General features: G+C 56.4%; 1 protein-coding gene across 3 annotated transcripts in view; it reads right to left on the reverse strand.

Annotated features, from left to right (window-relative positions):
* TTC7A (tetratricopeptide repeat domain 7A) overlaps nucleotides 1-16,169 on the reverse strand; it is a 123,500-nt gene that overhangs the window by 21,427 nt on the left and 85,904 nt on the right. For all 3 annotated transcript variants that reach the window (XM_033419124.2, XM_004264981.4, XM_049696372.1), the window contains 2 exons: nucleotides 4,380-4,496; nucleotides 863-960 (listed from right to left, as the gene is read on the reverse strand). In XM_033419124.2, the coding sequence (XP_033275015.1) occupies nucleotides 863-960; nucleotides 4,380-4,496 (215 nt within the window). The remainder of the gene's footprint in view (nucleotides 1-862; nucleotides 961-4,379; nucleotides 4,497-16,169) is intronic.

The raw sequence follows: 16,169 nt of genomic DNA on the forward strand, positions 1-16,169 counted from the left end.
ACTCAGGAGACCTCAAGGCAAACCACAGATGATTTCAGTTTATAAGGCGGGTGTATACAGAGTCCTAATAACCTTGTCCAGGTCCTTCCCTCTCTAACTGCAAGGGAGCTACACTCTCCGTCACCACTGCTTCCTTGGCGTCCGCAGCTCCACGTCCAGCCCAGCAATCCTCAGACCTGCCTCTCAAGTCAGGTGCTGGGCGTGGCTTTGGAAATCAGCTCCATCACTTGACAACGAAGGCACAACTTGGTTCACCGCCACAGGAGTGGAAAAGATGAGCAATGCCACCAAACACAGCTCCCTGATGCTTCCATTCCCGTGACTAATTCTGCTTGTGTTTTTAAGGAAGGTGTTTGCTTTAATCAGGTCCTGGGTTAAAACATGTTAAGTTTGCAGATCCCGAACTTGTTTGAATGTCACAAGTCATGGACGTCAGGATGAGTTTTTCCAGGAAACAACCGTCAGCTTTGGGTCTGCAGTTGTGAACAGAAGCTCAGCCCTTCCTTTCTACTCGATGGATCTACGGTGGACATTATCACGGCAGACCTTGGCCTGGAGCTTTCCTAAGGGGAAACGGTCTCCGTGCTCCACGGCGCCCTCTCCACCCCAGTCTCCCCCACTCTCTTCACTCCCCACACAGGGGCTGGGGTCCTTGGCTCGCCTACGCCAGCTGCCCACTTCCTGCCCCAGGGCCAGCAGCCATCCGGCCAAGATGGGCCCTAAAGAGGCCCGAGGTAGCACAGGCCCCTTAGCACAGCGGCTGGCAGGAGGTGGGGTGGGTTTGACCAGGCGGGCAGATGCTCAGGCTGGGAGAGGGAGCTGTGGGCTCACGTGGACGGCTGCCCACAGGGCACATTCTTACCGGAGTCTGCGTCATGGGCATCGGGCAGAGTCAAGTGCATGCCGCTCTGCTTCTTCAGCGTGAGGCCCTCGGCGAGGCTGCCATCCTTCTCCAGGCCTCTGGAAAGTAAGGGAGGGCCAGGCCCCGGTGAGGCGGAGGGGGCTGGCATGGAGAATGAGGGGAGCCTTATGCCAGGCAGGCTCTGGGGCTGAAGAGTTCAGGCCCGAGAACAGAGCCAAGGACCACTAGGAAGGATGGAGACAACCAGAGCAGCAGGCCAGAGCGGAGCTCAGGCTTGGGATGCTAGAATGTGGCTCACCCCAGATGCTAAACCGACATGTTAGTCCTGATCACACACACGCACAGGGTGCCCGCCGTGTGCCTGCGGGGCTGTCAGCCTCCTCACGATTCCCTAACACTGCCACATCTTGTTTCCAAAGCTACATGCTTACTCATGCCGCTGCCACCAAGCATGTTCTCGCCGTTCTTCTCGGTCCACCCAAACCCCGCATTGTTTAGAACCCAGCCCGAGGGCCAACATCCATCCAGAGGCCTCCTGTGGCTCCCCTGCCCTCACGCTGCCTTCCCTCTCTGCTCTCCATCAGCGTGGATCCCAGCACCACGTACGCCGAGGATGAGAACCTCTCCCAACCATCTATTCCCTCTTCTACTTTTCGTTACCCTCTCAACGTCTAGCAGAGAGCCACAGGCACTGTGGACTGGCTTCCAAGGGAAGCCTGGTTTTGCAGCTCCCTACCTTCCAGGGAAGAGAGGCCCAGATGCCACTCCCTGCCTCAGGTTCCCCCTCCCCGGGGCTGCCAGGGTGGCCCCGGAAGAGCCAGAGGGGGCCCGAGGGTGGGAGATAAACAAGCCCCGCCAATTCCCCAGGTCCTTGCAGCTCCCACAGGGCTAGGGAGGCTCCTCTTTTCTCAAGAGTGGGGATGCGGGGGGACCACCAGCTCAGAAAGGCAGCACAACTGCCTGTGCCCATCCTGGAGCACACACAGCCCCCAGGCAGCCCCTGCCCCCTGCTGGGGGGGGGCAGTCTGTGGCCTTGAACCTGCTGGTTGGGGAAGCTTAGAGGACTGAGGTGGAAAGGGCAGGAGAGGAGAAGGCAGGCCCAGCTGGGGGCCAGAGGCCTCCTCCCTTCAGAGGGGCACCAAGACGATGGTCCCACAAATAACGCCAGAGCCGGGGTATCCTTGCCATCCTAACTCCGGTTCACGTTGAACTTGGTTCTTTGGGTGCACAGCCATCTTTGTGGGCATTAGAGGAAACCATCCACAGAAACACAGTTGGTCAGGCTGGTTCCCACCTCTCACACCCACTTCTCATTCCCGGGAGGCACCTGAGTGCAGGGCAAAAGAGCCAGGGACACTGGGGGAAAGCCACGGGGCTGCCCTCCGTAGCTATGTGAGCCTCGGCAAAGCTGCTTAACCTTTCTAGATCTTAGCCCTCTCTTCTTGAGATGATCACAGTTATTTTGTGCAGTTAATGAGCATGAGAATGTCCACCTCACGAGGTCGTTGTGAGGACTAAATGAGAACGTGGGCAGGTGCCCAGCCTGTGCTGGCCTGGAGCGGATGCACAGACACAGCTCCTCGTCCTGAAGCGGGCTCTCCTAGGGCTCCAGAAACAGCTCATCTTGGGGACCTCTTGCCTCCTGGTCCTAGGCCCCTACCCTGAAGAACCTGACAGCCAGATGGAAGGAGACAGTCTAAGTTGAGCGTTTAACAAAGACCCAGATGGAGAGAGGGCTGTGCTGGGCCATCAGAGGCCGGGCACTGGAGCCTCCTGGAGGGGCGGGCTGGCGCCAGGCAGAGCAGAGGAAGGCGGCCAGGGAGCAGAGCGGAGGTGGAGCCAGCAGGGTGGGGCGGGGCAGGCCAGACCTTCAGGCTGTGGATTCTGGCCTCGATCCTTGATTGCCCGAGCCCAGATTTTACAAGCCCTAGTTTCTGCTCTGCGGCTCCAGGTTCAGAAAGAATGCTTACTCTTCTTGGGCAAGCCAGGAGGGGACTGGATCCAATCCTTTGGTTCCAACAATTTGCCTGCAGGTAGCTGGCAGGGCTGAGCTCTGCTCCACCCTGGGTTGGTGGGGCCAGGGGCCGTTTGCCGGGGAGTTCCCCAGAGATGAGGCTGCAGGTGGTGACTTGAAAAGACCCCGAGGCAAACCCGACCGCCCCATCCTGGAGAGCACCTGACAGCTTCACAGCTCTGCTGCTCCCGCAGGGGTGGCCCAGGCTAAGCCCTACACGCTGGAGATGAGGCTGCAGCTCAGAGGGGCCCCATCATGATCGCCTGGATGAGCAGGCAACTGGCCACCGGCTAAGAGGCGCTCTCTGCCAGCTCTGGCGACAGCTCCTCTCTGCAAGGGGAGCCAGGCTGTGCACCTGCGGGACCTGTCACAGCCAGTGAGTGGCAGAGCGAGGGGCATCCAAATGTGGGCCCCCCTCACACCAGAGTCTGGCCCTCACCCTCACAGCACCCAGCTGCCAGGTGGTTCCCCATGTCCTTTCTGAAAAGTCCCTCACCCCAGAGCCGCCTGCTGGCAGCTTCCACCCACCGGTCCTGTTGGGCCCTGGAATCTCCCAAGCCCAAAGGCCTGCAGAGAGAGGGCCGACCCTACCCTGCCCAAGCATTTTATTCCATCAGATTATCCTGAGGCCTCCTCTGTAAATTGCACCTTTAGAGATATTCCTCTGGGGATTCTAAGAGGCTGCTGGGCTGCCAGGGTCCCTGTGAAAATACATATACCTACCAGAGTGGGGTCCCTTGAGGAGATGACACAGCCAGACAAGGGGAGGAGGTGGTACCAGGGACCCAGAAGGGGCAGTGCACTGCCCCACTTGGAAATGAGGCCCATTTCTGCTTTGGGCTGTATAGGCTGAGCCCAGGTGTCCCAGCAGGTCTGAGCAAAGACTTTCTGCAGATTCAGCCTGGACAAGAGTGCCCTGCTCTGGCCCAGGAGAATCCCAGAGCTTGGGCTGGGAACTGGAGAAGGAGATGGGATGTGTGGGGTCAGTGGGTGAGTGGGGAGGAGTGGGGGGCCCTTTTAGCACTCAGCTTCCTCCTCCCCTCCTCTCCCAGCTTCCAAATGGAACCAGGAAAGAAGTGACAGGCTCCATAGGCTGGGGCTCCGGAGAGCCAGGTTCCAGCTCCACCGCTACCATTTACAGGAGCGGCTCTGGCATGTTATATAAGGTCTCTGAGTCCCAGTTTACCCCCTGGGGTGAGGTAACATCTGACAGTGGATAAGATAAAAGCAGCTGATGGGGGAGATGCTTAATAATGATTTCTCTTCCCTCTTACCCCTCTGAACTTTAGTTTCCTAAACAGCCTCTTTCTGTCCTTCATCGAGGATTGTCAAAAGGTTAAAATTAGAGCAGGGATGTAAAAGGCCCCAGAAGCAGTAAGTCCCATTCCCTCATTCAAACATCCTCACCACCTCCACCCACCAGGCATCATGGGCACTCAGCTGTGTGCTGTTGCCTTGGCAACCACCGCCTCCCAACTCCATCTGGAGGGACCCGCCACTCACCCCAGCTGGGAGAAGCTGTACAGGGTCTGCCACAGCCGCAGCATCTGTCTGCAGGTCACAAGGGCTTCCTCTGGGCCTTTCAGTATCTGCTCCAGCTTCACCTTGGTGAACATCAGGCTGTGGGGAGACAGCACGGCAGTGAGAATGCCTGAGGGGGCCCCCTTCCCCTGGCTTTCCTCCCAGGGTGGAACCCCGAGGGATTCTGCCCACCTCCCCAGCCCTTAGAAGGTACAGTGCCCACAAGAACAATGGCCTCAGCTGTATCCCTGGACCACGTGTTCTCTCTGTGCCTCAGTTTCTCCATCCTCTCTGCCAAAGCGCAGAGCACTCTTCTGCATTCACCAGTGTCCCTGTCGCTCACGCTTGTCCCGATGGTGTACTAGCCCGGCCAGCCTCTGAAGCACTGTCCAGGGTGGTTACGGCCTTGCTTTCTCTGCCCCTCCTCTCCCTCCACACCCTCGGCTCCGCAGCATCCTCACTGAACACGTGCCTATCTTTTTACTTATATGGCCCACCAGGCCCACGACGGGGCTTTATATAAGAGACAGACCCAGAAGCAAACTTCGACTCAAGGAATGAGGCTGAGCAAGGGGCTGGTGAAAAGGTCACAGAAGGGCACAGGGCTCTGCTTTCCGCCTCGCCAGCAGGCAACATCTCCTAATTGAATGCAAACTGTATCCTGACCCTGTACACCTGAGGAGGGTCAGGTTGTACTCTGTGGAAGGATGCTTCCCTGGATAGCCCCAAATTGCCAGCCCTCCTTATACGTTCAATAGGATGAAAGTGACGTGAAGTCTTATTCCGTCACCGCTGAGAATCTCTCTCAACCCCCAACCCTGAAGTCCTCTGGGGTAAAAGCAGTGGGGATGTGGCCCTGAGAGGGCCTGGGAAGAGAGAGAAAGTGCTGGCCCACCGGGAGGCAGGACGCAGGGCTGGCTGGCTGCCTCCCTCTGCCCAGGACACAGACAGATCGGGAGAACACTGGCTCAGCAGGACCAGGATGGGGCCTGGATGCCCTGTGGTGCCAAGCGATAGATCTTTAACTGCTGGGGAGCCTGGGGTCCTGGGGAGGGTCAAGGCAGTGGCTGTTTACCCACACATACGGAAGTACTGCCATCTTTTTACCACGGGTACTGCCAGCCACACTGACGCGCACCAGCCTGCGGAGAACCTGGCCGAGCCACTGAGGCCCAAACAAGGCTGCGACTCCTGGTTCTCTGTGGGTGGTGAGCAGTGACGCCCTTCCGTTCACGGCACTGCTTTTGGGCAGACCCGAGTGTCAGGCCCTGAATCTGACTGCTGCCTGGTGGTGCTGCCGGCCCACCTGAGGGTGGCACACGGGCCCTCGCGGATCACAGAAGCCGAGTCCTGCGTTGGAGACAGGGTGCGCCCCCGTGACCGAGGCTGCAGCAGAGAGCAGGCCCCACACTGGGAGGCCAGGCCTCCAACTGGGGGCTTCTCCCTCTGACCTTCCCCCTCAGTCAGGGCCCTGGCCTCCCCTGCTTGCACTGAGTCCTGGGCCTCCAGCCTCACAAAGGACTTGGATGGCTTCACTCCATTCCTTTCTTCTCACACCTTGTTTTTCTCAGATTGTGACTTGTTGGCAGAGAATTAAAAGGGTGGAATTTGCCCCTTTTCGGTGGAGAGGGTTTGGGTTCTGGGCAAGTATTATTTTTCTTCCTCACTTTCCCTCAAAAATCCATGTCCCTCTCTGCCCCTGCTCACAGGGTTGTCCCCACCACCACATGGCATCTCCTCTCCTTTTTCATCCCTTCCCCCATGCTCAACTGTAAATCCCACCTCCCCCAGGAAGCCCTCCCAGATTCTCAGGATGCCCTGCACCCTCCTTAGAACATTTACTAACGAATCGCCCGGCAGGCCTACGAGGTCCAGAGGGCAGAAAGTGTGTTCCCCGCAGTGCAGACTGCACGGGCCTGGTGAGGAACGTGGTCTCAGTACTCCTGTGGGAGCTGCTGGGGACCCTGGTCTTGCCATCCCCACTCCCCTCTCCCGGACTCTCAAAAGGTCCGACACTCCACAAGTTTTAGGAGCCTCTGCTTTAGGAACGTGAAATAGAAGACATAATTTCTGCCTTCAAGGTGACAATCAGTGCTAAAAATGACAAATTGCCCAGAGAATCCAGGGCTGTATTTTTGGATCAGACTCAGTGCAAGGAAAGAACAGATGAGGGGTCTTGCCAGGGCTGGTGTTTGATGAAGAGGAGGGTGGGGTGAGATACAGTTGGGAGCTGGGGGAGGGAAGAGAAGCATGGGGGAGGAGGAGGGCCTGCGGCTGGAACAGGTGTTGGTGCAAGTGAAAGCTCCTCCCCCTGGAGGGTCGGGTCACCCAGGCTTTGTCCACTCCAAGGCTGCACCTCCCCTGGGCAGGGCCACTGGGAGCCGTCCCTGGGCAGACCAGCCCTGCAGCATTCCCCTGCTCCCAAATCCCGCCAGACAGGCCTCCTCTGCAGCTCGGCCCTCTCCGCCCCGTCCCTTCCCCCTACTGCTGCCTGCGCCCCTGAGAGCCAGCGGGGGTCCGTGGCAGACCTGGCCACACTGTGTGCCCGGAACAGAAGCGGCTGAATGCTGAGCTGGCATTACAGTGACTTCTACCAACGCAGACCCTGACATTCCATTAGCATGAGTGACCCAGAGCGGAATTTCTCAACCCAACCACATCCTTTCTGGGCTGGGGCAAGCACTCCGACAGTCACACTGCGGTTGGATCCCTCACTCCCAGATCCTGGGAGGCTCCAGATTAGCTCCTGAGATTTCCTTGGCCTCGCAGTTCAGCGCTGCCAGAACCGTCCTCCTCAGCAAGGGGCCCTGCCCCGACTGTCCGTGCCACCTTCCATTCCTGCCACCTCTCCCCGTGACCTTGGGTACCTGTGGGCTGCTCACAGGGTATAAGCGGCTCCCTGCCGTGCAGGACAGGCTTTGTTTCACACTGTCGCCCCTGCTGGGGCTCACCCTTCCTCTCTGACATCTGGCCAACTCCTAACCAGATGTCACCCTCTGACCTTCTGTGCGTCCCCATGGGGGCTGCACCCCGCCCCAACCCCCACGGCCTTTACGACATCATAGGGACTTAGTCATCCACACACAGTGGCCACGCCTCTAAGTCACCACTGAACTCTTTCCGCCTGGCAACGGGGATCAGCAAACAACCCCACTCCTTGCCACTCTTCTGAGACAACCAAACCACTGGTCTTGCTGGAGCACAGGTCTCCCTCTCTATCCCATCTGCCGGGATGGGTGGCCCAGTTCTTCACACAACGGTACGAGGAGGCTGGCAGTGCGCTAGATGCCACTGTGGCTGCTGGGGTCCACACCAACAGGCCAAAGCCTCATCAGAGCACCGTGCTTCGTGGATGGGGCCGTGCGGAGGCCGCTGCAGTGAGGGCTGGGGAACAGTGGGGGCAAGCCCGGGCTCCCCGCCCCCTGCAAACAGCCCAGCCCCTGGCATACCTGTTTTATATGCTGAATGAGTCTAAAATGTCATCGGAAGAAAGGATTCTGAGACTTAAAAAAAAACCCACAATTTTAATCCAACGGTTCCAGTCCTCCTCCAAGAAGCGTGGCCACCCCTGCCCTTCTCTGAACGCTCAGGACAATCTTCAGTTAGCACTTAATTACTCTCTCTCATATATGTATGTATGTATGTATGTATGTATGTATGTATGTGTGTGTGTGTGTGTACACACACTTTTTTTTTTTGCCACATAGGCTTATGCTTTTAACAATGAAGATAAACTCATATCAAGCATTGAAAAATTCAAATACTCTAGAAACAGTCTGCAGCCAGTCCTGCCTATAGATGGCAAAACTACCATTTATCTCATCCCGTGTCCTGCCGCATGTCCCCACCTGGATGACGACTGCCTGCAGGACAGGACCCTGCCTCCCTCTATGTCAGTGCCCTCCTTGCCTCCCCAGTGCCTGGCACAGAGCTGAGCACATGGTGTCCGCTTAGCTTAACACTATGAAAATGCGTGTTGTTACAACCCTCCAGCCACGCTCTGCGTCTCGCAACCCATGTTGAATCAGAGCCGGCTTGTGACAGCCCCACGTCCCGCTGCTGGCTCCTGGCTAGGAGGCAGGCGAGGAATCTGCTCACTGATGTCTCAGAACTGCAGAGAGGGCTGGACTCACGCAGCCCACAAGCAAAGTGCTGGCTGATTCCACTTTAAGCTGTCCAGAAGCAAAGCTTCCTGAGGCCTGGGGAGGAACAGGGAGTTCTGGACGTGACATGAAAGCGTCTGGCTCCATGTGACTGGGGGTCTTCATCCCAGAGGACAGTCACCCAGGCAGAGCCAACAGCACAACTGAGGAGAGTCTCTGAGACAGGAAGGCTGGGGTATCGGAATCTTGCAGCCCTCCAACGACCTGACAAAAGCCATTCCGGAAGAGGAATGGCCACATTGCTGTCCTAACCCTGCACTGTAACGTCACTCGGTAGACAGACACTGGCCCAGGAGTGAGAAACCTGAGCCAAAGTCCCAGCTTTGCTGCTACCCAGCTGGGCATGTCACAGGTTCCAAACCTGTGAAATAGGAGTGGAGTCTCTTGCCCTGTCTGCCCCAGGGACTCCTGCAGGATGAACTGTGATGACCCAGAAGCAGCAGCTGAGAAACCTACAGCTGTACTAAGTCCTTAAGCACAGGCCTGCCCAAGGCTCAGGGAAGGGATTCCTTTAAAAATGCAGGCCTAGCAGACCCCCCAAAGCAGTGTCCAGGCCAGGTGTCTCTGAAGGCTCTCAGAAAACCCCAGAGCTTCATGGCCTGTTCAGCAAGGCAGGTGGCACCTTTGGCTCCAGGTGGTTCCTGGGACCAAAGATGGGCATGAGAAAGGAAGAGGATCAGAAGGGAGGGACAGAGCCACAGCCAACCCGGTCGGGGTGAACGAACCTCGGCCGGCTGTGGCCTTGTCTTGCAAGCACCTTCCTGTTTTTTAAGCTGCAGAATAAACACTGAGGTCTTTTAAGGCCGAACGCCTTTGCAGCGCCACCATTGCATCTGAAGGCAGATGTGAAAGGTGAGAGTTCTCTCTGGGGAAGGCGAAGGAGCAAGCGTCAGTGTAAACGCCATGCCCTCTGTCCCCGCTGCAGGGGTGAGGCTGCTGGGCTGCGGGGAGGAGAGTCCCGGGTCCTGGCACTCTGTGCACTCCAAAGGCTGAGGCATGTGCACCCTGTTCCTAGCAAGGAGGCCCAGTGTAGCCACGGGCCCACCCTCTAAGAGCGAACGCCCTCCCTCACGGCCACTGGAGCCTTAGCAGCCCTCGCCGGCCACCTTCCGAGTCACCTATATGGGTCAGCACCTGGGGCCAAAGACAGGTGCCCATCACACCTGAACAGAGCCAGCCCCTGCTGAACCGTGAACGATCTCAGCCCTGCAGTCAGTCAGTCTGTCTGTCTGCATCTGGGCCAGCCCTCCTCCAGTGGGAGAAGAGAGACACCAGCGAGGTCAGCGTCTCTGGGTGTCGCCACAGGTCACTGGCTTTGCCAAACTTCGTGATAGCTCTGGCCAAGGGCTGATGATGGAGGTTCCCAGGGGAAAGCTCGGGTGGGCCTAGCACCCGCCTCCTCTCTCTCCTCCCAGGCCCTGCCTGGCTTGAACTCCTGGGCCAGGATCAGCCTGCTAATTATTTGTCAAAAGGATTAAGACTTGGAGCTATTCCCATTTGAGGCTAAGACAAATCATTTCTTTCCACTGCCGTGAAGAGGAACCATCTCAGGGTGGGCCTCCTCAGAACTGGGTGAGCATGAGCCTTTCCAAAACCTTTTTTTTTAAAAAAGAATTATTTTGTAAACGGGGGATATTTTTGTGACAGCAGCTCTGGCTAAGCCAGCACTGTCCTGGGGTCAGAGGTCATCTCGTCCATCCCCCTCACCCAGGGCCTCCAACCATCTTCCCCGGCGTTCCCTCCCTGCTGCTCACCCCAGCACCCCACTCTCGGTGGCAGGGGGATGCTGGCAGAGCAGAGCTGGCTGCAGGGAGGGACATGGGCTGTGTGGGAGGCACGCACAACGGGCCCACGTTTTTACTTCCACGTTCCTTGAAAGAAGTTCCCTATAAAATTTACTCAGCATGTGCAGTAAACACTTGAACACGATACCTGCTGCGTACCTGAGGGAAGCACCTCTGGCCCCTGACTCACTCCCCAGCAAACAGGAGGAGGTCGTGCTGAAACATGGCCTTTGGCATCAGGCAATGCAGGTACACCCAGGTCCCGCTGCTTCCTAGCAGGTGCCTTCACCTCTCTGAGCTCTACCGGATGTTGGTCAAATAGGGACAGTAACGGCACCACCAAGCAGGGCTGTTGGGAGGACTAAGGGCAACAGAAACTGTCAAGGCAGCCAGCCCCGGTGCACAGCCACCCCTCAGAAAGGTCAGCCCTCATCCTGAGACCGCTCCATCATTACCGGTCTTTCCTACCAGACCCTACGCTCGGGGCAGAACCACGTCTTTCTTATCTCCGTCCCCCCAGTGCCTCACCTAATGTCACTCAACAAATCTTTGTTGGATAACAGAAGAAGAAAGCTGAGTCACAAGGACTCACGGAGGCCTGGAAAGCTGTGGGGTCCCCATGACCAGGAACCAAAGCTGCAGAGCCTCCTGCAGAAGCTCTCTCCTCTGGTCCCACTGCCCCACGTGTGCGTTCCGGGGCCCTGGTTTCTGGCTCCTGGCCCTCTGTCGTGGAGGAGAGGGTGGCGGCAAGCATGGTGAATGCACAAAAGGGGTATTATCTCTTTAAAGGACGGTAATTAGTAATTCCAGCTGATGGCTGTGCTGCATTGTTTTAATGAAGAGTTCTATTTTTATAGAAAACACATAATTGAGTGGAAAAAGCAGGCTATTCTCTGAGTCAGGCGGCCACGCCTCTGGAAAGTCTAACTCCTCAGCCAGGAGGCCAGAGCCTGCATGCAGCGTGGGCTTCTACAGGAAGTGGGGCTTGTCCCGGAAAACGGGACCCAAGTCTGATGACCCAAGTTCAAATCCCAGCTGCCCTTCTTGTAGCCATGTACCCTCTGGCCAGTCATTTCAACTTCTCAGAGCTTCAGTTTCTTATCTGGAAAATGGGAATGACGGTATCACTACACCCTGGGGGCTGTTATGAGGAAACAATGCACATAAAAGGCCTAGCACTTCATAAACGGTTCAGTCCACCAGTCCACGTATGACCTGTCATTACTACTCACCTAGCCCCTATTATGTACAGCTGCTTACTTAAGCCCTCTGTGCCTCTGTTTCCTCATCTGGAAAGTGGGAGTAACAACAGTTCCTACACCTCCCACAGCTGCTGAGGGGATTAGATGAGTTAACGCACGGAAAGTGCTTAGAGCAGTGCCTGGCACAGAGCAAGCACCGGGTGTGTTGTTATTCTGTTATTATTGAAGCACTTGGGGTTCAAGCGTACCAGGGCTGTTCAGTCAATCAGCTGCCTCGGGTTCTAGTCCCTGCTTTGCCACTCATCAGCTTTCTGCCCTTGAGAGACCCCCTAACTCTCCCGTTAGCGTCTTTACCTTTAGAGCAGGAGGGTTGTAAAGACCAAGTAAACAAATCAAACCAAAGCAACGACCCAACAGGGTTAAGGGGTACGAGAGTGCTCTGAGGGCTGTAAGAGCCAACATCCCCATGTGTTCCCTTCCCTCCTTCCAGAACAACGAACAAAACAACTCCTACGGTCTACCCGTCGGGGGGTCTAGTGGTGTGCTGGGTGTCCAGCTGTGGGTTCCCTACAGGGAGGAAGGGGAGGCAGAGGACAGGCCATAATCTCTGCCCCAAAGGTGCTTCCACACTCTCGGGGAAGCTCAAGAAACACATCCAAGGCCATTAGGAAACGAAACAGAAGAAGAGAATCAGACACTCAGTTGAGTGGTTCAGCTCTGAGTACAGGAGCTTCAAGGCAAAGTGGAGCCCAAGGGGAGTCTCTGAGGATGGGCAGAATTTGGAAGCAAGGCGAGGTAAGGTACTCCTTGGGGCTGGACTGGCAGGGACAGGTCTGAAGGCCTGGAGGTGGGGCTCAGGGAGAAAGGGAGGGGCAGCCCGTATATGAGTAGGAACCAGCCACTCCCTCGCCTCCAAGGGCTGTCATCACCTGGCTCTCACCCTGGCCAGGGAAGTGCTGAAGGACACAGGTCTCAGGCTCCTCTAAATGCCATGCCTCTAGGAGAGACTCCACCAGGGCAATTAACTGGCTAAGCTCACACACTTGCTCGTTGAGGATATTATTTTAAAGCTCTAACAGGAGGGACCTCCCTAAAAGGGAGAGGGCCGCAGTCAGGCCCATCTTTATTACCTTCCCATAGACTAATCCCTAACTTGCAAGGGACACTTATGGCAGCTTTTCTTAGCCCTAAAAAACCAGTAATTTTTCCTTGGCTCTGGAGGATGACACTGACTCATGTCCCCCGGCCTTTTAAGGTTCACACTGATCCTCTACCTCTTAATGAATTCATTCAATGTGATCCGACGTTTAAAATCGACAGCCCATAAGCTTCCACATCCAGGAGTTAGCGCCTTGTTGCTTCAGAAGCTCTGGCCCACCCGCAGAACAGCCGCCTGCGCCCACGGCATCCCTGGCCTTATCTGTGCTGACCGATGGCTGGGCCAGCTTCCCTCAGCTACGGGTCACCTCCAGGTGACTCTCCAAACACAAATTCTTGACCTTGAAAGATATGAGCACAAACCACACAGAGCCATTCCACAACCATTTTGGGGAGGAAGAACTTCCGGAAAGCACGTCCTTAGACGAACAAAAGTTGGCTCCCAGCCAGGTATAAGACACCAAGAAGCAAACACCTTGGTCTTGGTCTATAATCTCTGCCCAGTGAGCAGACCTGGGGACCTGAAGACCACCCACTGCAGAGGGGAGGCCAGCCCTACCTCATGGGCACGAATTCACCTCCTGAGCCCTCTCCCAGGGGCAGAAAGGCTGGGCCACTCTTGCCTGAAAGCCAAGGGCCCCAGGCCACGGTGCCTGCCACCAGAAAATGTTCATAGGCGTGAGGATCAGGGAGCAAAGAGCTGAAATGGCTTTAAAACAAAGAATTCCTTCTGGAGAAACCTGCAAATATCTGTCTTCCTTCCTTTCCTTATTCTTCCCCAAACAAAGTAACCTAGATCATCTACCCTCCTAGTTGGAGTGTCAGCTGAAGACTCTCTGACCGCAGTGTCACGTGGAGTGAGGTTTCAGGAGGGCTCCAAAGAACCAACAGCAAAGGGAAATGCTGAATGTCAGACCAGCTTCGCCGATGAGGAACTGACCTTTGGGGAAGAGTGTGCCGGTGCCAGTGATTACGCCTGGTTTAACACTTCCCTCCACCACATGGCCTGCAAGTTTACCCCACGGCTCCTGTCCTCATCAGGGGATGTGGCAGCCAAAAATGTTTCATGAACCTGGCAAAGTGATAAACTATGTTTGTGCTAATACCTTTGATTCCAGCCCCCTCACTGGAGTGCTGGTATTTTAAGCGTCCCTTTGATCTACTCCAAGTCCCTAATAAGAACCGTCCAATAAACACGCGGGGTTTAAGTCAGAGACATTAACAGAAGCCCCAGGACTCTGATCCCTTCTGCTCAGTGGAATGCACCACTAGAAATTTATCACATGCAACCTGAGAAAAAGGTGAGGCAGGCCAGGGAGAGATCAGAGGGGTAACCCTCGAGGTCAACTTGGCCTTGGCTGGATTCAGTCACGGTCTGGCCCCAGCTAATGCCTAGTTCTCAGCTCAAACATTTTCCAAAACAGCCCAGGTTTTCTGGGGGAGATGCTGTGACTGGTTCCATTTGCTTACAAGTGGTGAGCTCTGGCTTGTCAAGAGGGCCATACAGCTCCTGCTGTGGGGAGAGCTCCCTAGCGCTCCGACACCCCTCCCCCCAGGACCTTCCAAGGCCCCCAGGACCTGGGCTGGGCTAGCCAGAAACCCAAGAGGGGTGGGAGGGGAAGGGAAGGGCAAACCAGTTTGCTCCTTTTCTGTCAGCCCAAGAGCCTGGGCTTTCAAAACCCGTCTGGCAGGCTGCCAGGTCTGGGGTGGGAGCAGTGACTGACAGGCTGGTTATTGGAAAGCTCCCATCATTAGCCCAGGAATGTTGTTTGGTTACTATGGCGACCTCCCCTACAAGCGGCCTGACTAAAGCACAAGGAATCTGTTACCTAAAACCAGCGCCCCACGGAGCCCATGGCTTCAGGGACCAAGCTTAGCAGTGGCCTGTTCCCCGTGACCCTCCCGGCTGAGCCTCCCAAACCCAGGACTGGAGAAGGGACCAGCAAAGGCATCTCCAAGCTTGCTGTGGGGATCTCTTGCATTCTGAGGCCTGGCCTGGCTTGGAACCCAGGTGCAAACAGGGAGCCTGCTGCCCCCTTGAGGCCCCCGGCAAACTGGCCAGCAACGGCCAGGCCAGCACATGTGTCCAGGGCTCCGTCGGAAGCCCTCAGGATTTCAGGAAGCTGCTCGGGTGTCTGGTTCCCACCGTGCCAGGTTCCCACTGTCCCCGCAGGCCCATCAGTCTCTGCCTCATCACGTTTCTGCCTTTTTAAACTCAAGCTCCATTAACTAAAGGTCATCCCACAGCTTGGAAATCAAGATTCTCTTTGCTTTGCTTTCTAATCCCCGAATTCAGGAAGATTTTCAAGAGTCAACTCCACGAAAGCTGGGTTTTTCTCCTGGAGTCTTGAGTCTGCCCCCCAGGAACGGCAACCTCCTGTGCAGCTAAGGAGCTTGAACACCTGCCCTCACGTGCAGGACGCCCTCCCCCCACTCCCGGCCCATTGAGGGCACTCGTCTCCCTCGGGTCCCAGGTCCCGGCCTTACACTGTGGACCATCTTCCAGACCCACCCCCACTGCTGTCCTTGAAACCAGTTGTAAATTGACTGTGAGATCTTTTCTTGTCTGAGTCTCACAATAGTCCTTGGAGGCAGGACAGATGTCAGTCTTTCAGCAGCTGAGAAGATGCAGGGGCAAGCTTCGGGAGGCACCACAGGTAAGTGACAGCCAGGGACTTGCTGTGGCTCCCACATGGGGACAAGCGCAAGAGGAAAGGGGTCTGTTCCACCCAGCAGCATCCCCCTGGGCCAGGCCTCCCAGACCCCTGACACCAGCCTGCCAGCCTCTCCTACACTAAGGCAGTCTCTGCAGAAAGGAAGAGCCTCTACAAGGTCTCAGCCACCTGGTCCCAGCGAGGCACTGGGTGGCAGACAGACCCAGACCAGGGGCCTTTAAGTGCCTGCAATACAGACCTTGCTGAGGACGCTGAGGTCAGGGCGAAGGAGGCTGACTTTTGTTTGGCTGCAGTGATATTTACTGGATCCGGGGTTTAATTAACTGCCGTGGCAATAGCGGAAGCCACACGCAGCTTGTTCCCCATGCAGGACGCAGCTGGAGAAGCAGGATGCACTTTCAGTTGAAGAGCAATGACATTGTTCAGTGATCCCTGACCAGTAATGGACTCAGCGACCTTTCCTGCTAATCCAGGTGTCTCATCCATGGGGAAAAGTACGGATTTATTTGCGAAGAGCCACGGTCACACCCTAGGGTCACTCCACAGGGCTGCGTGGCAGGTGGATTTTCCACCCCCCACTCAACTCGTGCAGTCAGATGGGAGACGCGGGCACGGGAGGCTCCTGCACGGGGCTGGGGGCACCGAGGGGCCAGCATGTGGGCCCCCTTCCCTGGCTTCCACAGGACAGCTCTGCTCCCATCTGTTCAGTTTCCACCTGCATGCAAGATTTCACTCAGAAAAAGGACAGTGTCTGATGCCTGGCCCAGCCTCTTGTTTCTTCTGTGACACG

This window comes from Orcinus orca, chromosome 13 (genome assembly GCF_937001465.1).
Source record: "Orcinus orca chromosome 13, mOrcOrc1.1, whole genome shotgun sequence".
In the NCBI taxonomy this organism is placed as follows: Eukaryota; Metazoa; Chordata; class Mammalia; order Artiodactyla; family Delphinidae; genus Orcinus; species Orcinus orca.